The 9682-nt window shown below is 39.1% G+C and overlaps 1 protein-coding gene and 1 long non-coding RNA gene across 5 annotated transcripts in view; both read left to right on the forward strand.

Moving 5' to 3' along the window:
* The window catches only part of LOC107555298 (cholesterol 24-hydroxylase-like), an 18594-nt gene extending 16257 nt beyond the window's left edge, over nucleotides 1-2337 (forward strand). For all 4 annotated transcript variants that reach the window (XM_016238049.1, XM_016238050.1, XM_016238051.1 and 1 more), the window contains 3 exons: nucleotides 683-771; nucleotides 1389-1455; nucleotides 1617-2337. In XM_016238049.1, the coding sequence (XP_016093535.1) occupies nucleotides 683-771; nucleotides 1389-1455; nucleotides 1617-1757 (297 nt within the window). In that variant the 3' untranslated portion in view covers nucleotides 1758-2337. The remainder of the gene's footprint in view (nucleotides 1-682; nucleotides 772-1388; nucleotides 1456-1616) is intronic.
* Nucleotides 2338-6328: 3991 nt separating this feature from the next.
* Nucleotides 6329-7334, forward strand: LOC107555291 (uncharacterized). Its single transcript, XR_001605151.1, has 3 exons — nucleotides 6329-6365; nucleotides 7015-7081; nucleotides 7270-7334. It is a non-coding gene; the product is annotated as an uncharacterized lncRNA (long non-coding RNA).
* The last annotated feature ends 2348 nt before the right edge of the window (nucleotides 7335-9682 follow it).

Genomic DNA, 9682 nt, shown 5'->3' on the forward strand with positions numbered 1-9682 from the left:
CTCCACTTCTTCCACGGTACAAGCCCATCCGGCGATCCACAGCGCAAAGTTGATGTATTTCCTCAGCGACCAGCACGGATCAGCTCCAGGCATGACGAAGCGGATATCGTCCTCTTTTGGAAGGCCAAACAAAGTATATTCGCTTTCACAACAAAACACACAGCGTCTTCACGACATGCGGCGGCAGCAACAATACTACAGCGAGAATAAAAGTTACGCCTTCTTTCTTTGCGTGAACATTTGGGCGGCGTTATGCAAATCTTCCCACATCGTGAAGTAGACGTGGGGGCGTGTTAGAACGAGCCGTTTTAGGTAGACGTGGTTGACTCTTAACTTTTATAAAGAATATCTCTTTGGATTTGAGACTTTGGTCTTTGCAACTTTACAGATTTTCTTTATGCACCAAGAGCTTGTAACACTCCAAAGAGAAAGGCAAAATTGAAATCGCATCATATGACCCCTTTAACGCAGTTTTTTTCTGGATGCACTTTTAAGCTTTCTGGTCTCTACGTCACCCGACCATGACGTCTAACCACCCAATTAGACTAATTTCACACGTGCTACAGGACCCGATCACACAGAGGTGTTCCCAGTGTTTCGATGCAGCGCGAGTTCCCTTGAAGGGGAACTAATTTTATATGAATATGAGTATTTTGAATAATTTTCAAATCTTTCCATACAGTTCAGTTCTTATGTTTCCCAAAGACTGGGAAAGTTTTTTAAAGATCCGTTGAAGTTTGATCCAGAGAGATTTGATGTGAACGCCCCAAAGTAAGTCTCATTTTACCCTCTGTTTTAGTATTTTAGTATGCTGCATTCACGCCATAATTACAGTAATTACGAGATTACCATTTTTGACATTCTACTTTAAGATGTTCACATCCTTGGACGTTTGATTTCCATGGCAACACTATTAATGCAATCTGTGTAATTTGAGTAATCAAAACCACAATATAACAAATAACAGTCCTTTACGCAAATGCCTTATTAATACATGTATAGTTTATTTACCAGAGTTTAACTATGTACTAGCTGCTGTATTGTATGTATATGTGTATGTGTATGTGTTTGTTTGTTTTTTCAGATTATTCATACATTTTTAATACATTAACAATAGGCAGTTATAGAAATTATTAAACATAAATATTATGAAATAACTACTTAACTACATTTTACTGCTAAAGCCATTGCCATTTAAAGCATTTTGGCATAATGTTACAGCAGTAAGAATTTACAAATTGTAATTACTGTACAAGTTAAATGAGGACGTGAGCGATTTTTACAAGTCCGATTCTTGTAATTATGGTATTTATGACATGAACACACCTTTATATTGTGACATTATGGCATGGAATCTGCTGATTTCTAATTGTGTTCTTATCTGTAAGGCCTTATTACTGCTACTACCCATTTGCACTTGGTCCACGAACCTGTCTAGGGCAGGTTTTCTCACAGGTGATGAAGCACACACACACGTTTGCACCTTCAGAATTTTTTGACTTTCAGAACACACAGGCTCATGTGTTGGATTCCTTTAGATGTTTGATTTATACTTTTGTTTTCCAAGTGCCAAATTTGCTGTGATCTTGACCACTCTGTCATGTTTCTACATTCAGATGGAGGCAAAAGTTGTGCTTGCCAAACTGCTTCAGAGATTTGAGTTCAGTCTGGTTCCTGGACAGTCTTTTGACATTAAAGACACAGGAACTCTACGGCCCAAGAGCGGAGTGATCTGCAACATTAAACACTGCTCATAGGACATGTTTATGGCCCTTGTTTTGTAGCAATTCTTGTGTACTTATGCCTGCATACATCATCTTGTATTATTCAAACATTAACCAAAAAAAGAGTCTCATCATTGCGAGAGTTTTTTGACATATGTCAGCATGACATCAGAGCAAGTCAGACCACACTCGGACACGTTTCTAACCAGCATGAATCTCATGGTGATCTGTTCTGTGGTTTGTTCATCTGAAATGAGCCTTTTGTGTTTCCTCTAATTTTTTCTTTATTTGCAATGATGATACAGTGTTTTGTAGTTAATAATTTCAAGTTTTATAGCTGCTCTAAGTCTACTACAATTTTTTTAACCAATTGCAATCAACTAGACCATTTTAATGGTAATTTTAAAAGTCTGACATAGTGACATGTTAGCCTTCTCAGTTTGAAGGATGCTTGAAAGGTAGCCTTTGTTTCATGACTCTCAGCTGTGTATTTAGAAGGCTGCATTCTTCACATCCTCAAATCACCTACAATCCTTTTCATATATTCCAATTGACATATAAAATGTTTGAAGACTGTTCAGCACTGATCTCATCTAAGTTTTTTTATGAAATGTAAGAAATAAAGAAAAATGTTTTCAAGATATTCACGTTTTCTTTCTTCTTTTTAATGAATACATTTCTGTCACATATAAAAAGCCTGTCAGTACATTGTTACTGAATAATTTTGACTAGGGTTTTTTTTTTTTTTTTTCTATTTTGCCAAAGAAAATTTCTAAACAAAGCAGAACAGTTGTCTCTCAGCAACACAGAGAGTGTTGTTTCATCTTGGAACTATTCAGCTTTTTTGAATCGGGTAAGTCAATGATTCAATGACTAGATAAACTACATGAAAGAATGATACTATGTCTTAATCAATACATATGAATTAATTGATTAAGACATATCGCCAACTAGGCCCTGCTATTTTTGTTCAAATATCCCATGGGACCCTGAGCACCCACAGAAAAACACAAGATATTCTACCTATGGGAAACTCTATGATTTGTGGATATCACATCAGGCCACTGTGGGTCGTAATACACAAAACTGGTTCATTAGAGTGGCTAGTTAATGGAGTTTTGTTTGTTCCGTTCCCAAAATCAGCTAGTAGTCTTGCAAAATGCAAACATTGATTAAGACTTGTCATTTGTTATGCTTTCATTTCATACTTCCATGATTCTGTGATGTTTTCAACATTAAATAAAAAGTCTGTAGCCTGTGGATAAAACTTATTTGTTTGGGCAGTTTTCATTATCAGTAGCTCCAGTTTAGGCGATCATATGGCGTTTTATGGCAGTATGCTTCAAAGACAAATCAGTTCCGCAGATCTACAATAAGAGTAAACATCTATACTTAAAGGGTAAGTTCACCCCAAAATTTAAATTAGGCTGTGTTTTACTCACCTCCGAGGCATCCTAGGAGTATATGACTTTTTTTCTTTCAGACGAATCCAGTCGGAGTTATATAAAAAATTGTCCTGGCTATTCCAAGCTCTATCATTGCAGTCAGCGGGTGTTGCAGTGCTTCAGTCCAAAAGAAGTTAAATAAAAAGCACCCATCCATAAAAAAAGTGTCTCACACGCTCCGAGGGTGAACAAAGGCCTCCTGTAGCGTTTTGTAAGAAAAATAACCATATTTAAAACGTAATAATCAATTTAATCTAGCTTGCGCTCACTGTTGTAAACGAAAGCAGTTCCGGGCTGATGACGTATGAGTTCAGCTTTGCACATGCGCCGCTCAGAAGTGACGCACGCGGAAACGCAGCGGAGAGATAAAAAAAAAACAATGGTCACTAAATAGAAGTACAAAACGAGGATTTGTAAAGAAGAATGTCAGAGGATTTCGATATAAGCCAAGAGGAGACTTTGCTAAAGTAAGGAAATGTTGCTTCCTTTGCTCCTGTTAACAAACATTGGTTTACACGAGACTCACTGGCGCATGCGCAAAGCTGACTTCATACGTCATCAGCAGAGCTACTTCCGTTTACAACTGTTGGCGCAAGCTACATTAAATTGATTATTACGTTTTGAATATGGATATTTTTCTTACAAAAACGCATCGATTCGCTACAGGAGGCCTTTGTTCACCCTCCGGAGCCGTGTGAGACACTTTTTTTATGGATGGGCGCTTTTTATTTCACTTCTTTTGGACTGATGCATACAACACCCGCTGACTGCAATGATAGAGCTTGGAATAGCCAGGACAATTTTTTATATAACTCCGACTGGATTTGTCTGAAAGAAGAAAGTCATAAACACCTAGGATGCCTCAGGGGTGAGTAAAACACAGCCTAATTTTCATTTTTGGGTGAACTAACCCTTTAATGTAGGGGCTTCATCCTATATGATTTCATTTATGTTTGGATTATTTGTTTTATTTGAAAAACAAGAGTATGCCGAATCTCCAGTTTCAAAGCGCTGATAAGTAAGTAACAATGTAATATCCAGCCAATGTTAACTTTATTATAAGAAAACACAAAAAATGAAGGGTGAGCTGAAACATACATAAGCGCCTATAAATGAATCAGCTCTTCTTTTCTGGACCACAAAAGGATAAATATATATACATTTTTTTTTTAAATCTCACACTCGACCATAAATTGTAGATAGCAACCAGTGTCAAGTTTATAGGGCAGATACACGGTGTATACTTTTTTTGCATAGCATGCATATTTATTTACCATTGAACAAAGACTTTAAAAACATTGCATAAACAACTGAACAGATTATCATGAGGCCTATATTACCTGTTTACCATACATGTACACTTCTGGTTCATCTTCATCCACTTTAGTCTTCCTCAGAATCCCATAATATAAAAAATAATTCTTTAAACAATTGGGAGAAATGAAAAGCATCAAAGCTAAATTTGCATTGAAATTGGAACACAAACCCAAGTTTTGTCAACATAGGGTTGTTCCGTAAGCCCTTTACCCAAAAGTTGAGGCTGAACTGAACCGTCTCACTGAAATTGGTGTATTTTCTCCTGTAGAGTACAGTGAATGTGCTACTCCAATAGTCCCTGTTTTAAAGAAAGATGGATATGTGCACATCTGTGGCAACTTTAAAGTGACTGTAAACCCCACCGTACACATTGAATCCTATCCCCTACCGCGCATTGAGGACCTGTTTGCTTCATTAGCAGGAGTCGTGTTTTAGTAAATTAGACCTATCGCATGCTTACCTTCAGATGAGGGTTGAGGAAGAGTCCAAGCAGATTCTTGTAATTTCACCTCAGAAAGGCCCATTCCAATATAATTGTCTTCCATTTGGGATCACTTCGGTACCAGCCATGTTCCAGAGATCTATGGACCAAATATTACAAGGCCTACCAAATGTCCATTGTTACCTCGATGACATTCTGGTAACTGGGTGGACCGAAGCTGAACACCTGGAAAACCTGGATGCAGTTCTTGGATGTCTGAAGCAGTTGGGCTTACATGATGAAAAAAGCAAATGCGACTTTTTCAAGGACTCATTGGAGTACCTGGGTCACATAATTGATGCTGAAGGCTTCCTCAAGTCGCCTGATAAAGTAATAGCAATTGTTGATGCATCAACACCATCAAATGTCACACAGTTGATATTGTTTCTGGGCCTGTTAAACTATTATGGGAGATTTATACCCAATTTGGCAACCATAGTGAATCCATTGAATGCACTGCTCTGTAAAGGAACATGCTGGCAGTGGTCTGTCGAGCGCGACACTGCATTCAAAAAGGCAAAGGAACTACTGGTGTCACAAAATGTCTTGACACACTATGACCCTCAGAACACCATCCGCCTCAAATGTGATGCGTCACCTTATGGTATTGGGGCTGTCATTTCCCACATGTTGCCCAATGGTGAAAAAAAGGCTGTAGCCTTTGCTTCACGCACACTTCGTAAGGCAGAACAGAATTATGCACAGATTGAGCGTGAGGCATTGGCAATAGTATTCAGAGTCCGGAAATTCCACCAGTATCTCTACATTCGAAAGTTCATGCTTTTCACAGACCACAAACCACTCACTACGATCTTTGGTCCCCAAAAGGGAATTCCGTCTATGGCAGTGGCGCGAATGCAAAGGTAGGCCTTTACGTCTGTCTGCGCATAACTACACTATTGAGTATAAAAACGCTGAACACCATGCGAATGCCTATGGCCAATCCCGTCTGCCATAACACGTGGAGTATAGGGAGGAAAAGGATGCTGTATATTTGTTCTACCTGGGGCAGATTGAGAAACTCCCTGTAAGGGCTACTGATATTTGGCATGAGACTCTGACTGATCCAGCCTTGTGTTTAGTCCTTGAAATGGTCATAAAAGGGACTCAAGCAGTGAACCTGGCCAGTAACAATGAACTCTTACCTTTCATCTCCAGACGGGATGAACTGTCAGTCTTTTTTTTATAATTTCAAATCAGCAATAAATTCTAACAACAATGGCGTCATAAATTTTACTTGTTGCACTTTATAAAAACATGAAAATTTTGAACCATTTCCGTCTCTTTCCATACAGTTCAGTTCTTATGTCTCCCAAAGAATGGAAAATTATTTTAAAGATCCGTTGAAAAAAGATTTTTAAAGTTTGATCCAGAGAGATTTGATGTGAACGCCCCAAAGTAAGTCATTATCACAGTCTCATTTTACCCTCTGTTTCAAAATTCATGCCATAATAACCATAATTACGAGATGACAACCTGTGACGTGTTCGTCTCCGATTTATTAATTTCTGGTAACACTCTTAATGTAATGAATCTGTGCAATTTGTGTAATCATTAGACAAAACTACAACAAATAACAGTTGTTACACAAATGCATTGGTAATAAACATATTTTAGGTTTTTTTTTCTTCTTCTCTGAGCTAGCTACATTAAACTATTGTATGTCTGTTTGTACTGTATAAGTGTTTCCACATGATATTGCAGGGGTCAGAGTCTACAAGTTGTTATAACAAGTTAAACAAGGACATGAGCACACTTTACAGTCGTTATTTCATAATTATGATATTTACGACATGCACACGGCGTTTCACAAAACCATAAGGTATAGCAGTGGTGTGAATCGCGGTTCGGGGGTTCAGAGTGGTTCCCCTTCTGATGAAATTGCAGTCTGGGGGTCGCAGGGGATGATTGCCTAGGCTAGGGTATGGCAACCCACAACCGGGGTATGGTGTCCTGCTATACTGAAACGCCGCCCCTGTGAATACACTTTTATATTGTGACATTTTAGCATGAAATCTGTCATTCTAATTGTGTTCTTATCTGTAAGGCCTTATTACTGCTACTACCCATTTGCACTTGGTCCACGAACCTGTCTAGGGCAGGTTTTCTCACAGGTGATGAAGCACACACACACACACATAGACACACATGTTTGCACCTTCCTTTATCCTTCAGAATTTTTTGATTTTCAGAACACACAGGGTCATGTGTTGGATTCCTTTAGATGTTTGATTTATACTTTTGTTTTCCAAGTGCCAAATCTGCTGTGATCTTGACTACTCTGTCATGTTTCTACATTCAGATGGAGGCAAAAGTTGTGCTTGCCAAACTGCTTCAGAGATTTGAGTTCAGTCTGGTTCCTGGACAGTCTTTCGACATTAAAGGTCTCACATGATGCTGCTAAACAGAACATTATTTTGTGTATTTGGTGTAATGAAATGTGTTTCTGCGGTTTAAGGTTCAAAAAACATTATTTTCCACATACTGTTCATTATTGTTTCTCCTCTATGCCCCGCCTTTCTGAAACGATTTTTACAAAGCTCATCGGTCTGAAAAGCGAGGTGTGCTGTGATTGGCCAGCTATCCAGTGCGTTGTGATTGGCCGAATGCCTCAAGCGTGTGACGGAAATGTTACGCCCCTTTACACACTCTGATGCCGTCTCCCGGCACGGCAAGATGAAACCAATAAAACTCATTACAAACGAGGCATTCGTTGCATCCAGTGGGGACATAATTACTGATTATAATGACTTATACTGTGTGTGACGGAAATGTTACGCCCCTCACCATACTGTGATGATGCCGTCAGGCCGGAGCGATGATTCAAAAACATGAAAACTCATTATAAACTAGGCATTCGTTGCATCCAGTGGGGACATAATTATGGATTATTATGACTTATACTTTCTTTTTACGCGGAAGGACATGTGACGACTCCGGGCTGGACTCCGTTCATCCACGGTTGAAAGCCGATCCGGCGATCCACAGCGCGAAGTTGATGTATTTCCTCAGCGACCAGCACGGATCAGGCATGACGAAGCAGATATCGTCCTCTTTTGGAAGGCCAAACAAAGTAGCACACAGCGCCTTCACGACATGGCGGCGGCAACAACAATACTACAGTGAGAATAAAAGTTACGCCTACTTTGTGTGAACATTTGGGCGGCATTATGCAAATCTTCCCACATCGTGATGTAGATATGTGGGGGCGTGTTAGAACGAGCCGTTTTAGGTAGGCGTGGCTGACTCTTAACTTTTATAAAGAATATCTCTTTGGATTTGAGATTTTAGTCTTTGCAACTTTACAGATCTTCTTTATGCACCAAGAGCTTGTAACACTCCAAAGAGAAAGGAAAAATTGAAATCGCATCATATGACCCCTTTAAGGTTTTTGTTTAAATACATTGTCTAGATTATATAAATATGAACATTATATAAGCATAACAGGCTACATGCTCAATGAGAACCAGTCAAACTACTGGTAAATCTGCTTAACAATTTAAGTGAAAAGTTCTGTAGTAAAAAGTATCAAAAATGTCAAAATCCTGAAACATTGTTAATCTGATTTTAAAATGGTCTTATATTACACACTATATGCTGCTTAACCAAAGAGATTAAACACAGTGTATTACAGTTTTTTACGATTGCTTAAGCACAATTTTGAAAACAGGGCCCGGTTTGTCAAAACACTACACACAATTAACACAACCCTACACCAAAGTAGCACTTCAGATCATTTGCAAAATGGAACACTTTTGTCAAAACTATATACAACTTTATAAAAACAATATTTTGTTACCATACGAAACACACTTTTCATATGACTTTAATCTTTTTGAACCAGTTACACACTGCTTTTGCCAACCTAAAACACTTCTAGCAAGTCTAATTCTCAGTGATTAGAGTACACAAAGTGCAACTATACAATAGTTCAAACACTACACAAGACCAATGCTGCAGACTGCCGAAAATATCATTGATTTCTCTCCATATACCCAAATCAGTCAACATGGAGAATCACAACAAAACATGTCCCAGTTGTCATGCTACTACAGTAGTGTGCATAACACTGTTAGCTCAGCAAACAACAGACAAACGTAAAATACTGTATCCAGTACAGGTTACAATTACAGTAAATAACGACAACAACAAACATAAAAAATAATATGAAAAAAACTGACAATATTGTACAGAAAATACTACAGTAAACATACTATACATTATCTCTTCGCCTAGCTGGATCTGGCCAGAGAATTTCATCAACATCACAAGCAATATCCTCATTAGCAAGACAACGCAGGAAGAACCGTCTTGAATATCGAATCCATCCTTGCACAGCTGCGGCGTCGACTTGGTCACAGGATGACAGTGTATTGTATCTGGTGCATTTCATTACCTGCTGTGACGATGTGGTGCAATCGGTCCAAAAATGCGAGAATGTGAGGTGTGTTGTAAGGGCCCATTTTGGCATGACGGAGGAGAACCCCATACTGTGAAATGGCAGCGCAAAGGGTGAGTTACCCCCACGTTGCCCTGGGACATTGATTATAGCCCTGTGGCCAATGATATTTCTGCCTCTCCTTCTTGCTTTTGTGAGGTTGAACCCTGCCCATCTACTCCGCCTCTGCGTCTGCGTACTCCGCCTCTGCCTCTGCCTCTGCCTCTGCCTCTGTGTACTCCGCCTCTGCCTCTGCGTACACAGAGGCAGAGGCAGA

This window comes from Sinocyclocheilus grahami, unplaced genomic scaffold (genome assembly GCF_001515645.1).
Source record: "Sinocyclocheilus grahami isolate Dianchi unplaced genomic scaffold, SAMN03320097.WGS_v1.1 scaffold530.1, whole genome shotgun sequence".
Lineage (NCBI taxonomy): Eukaryota > Metazoa > Chordata > Actinopteri > Cypriniformes > Cyprinidae > Sinocyclocheilus > Sinocyclocheilus grahami.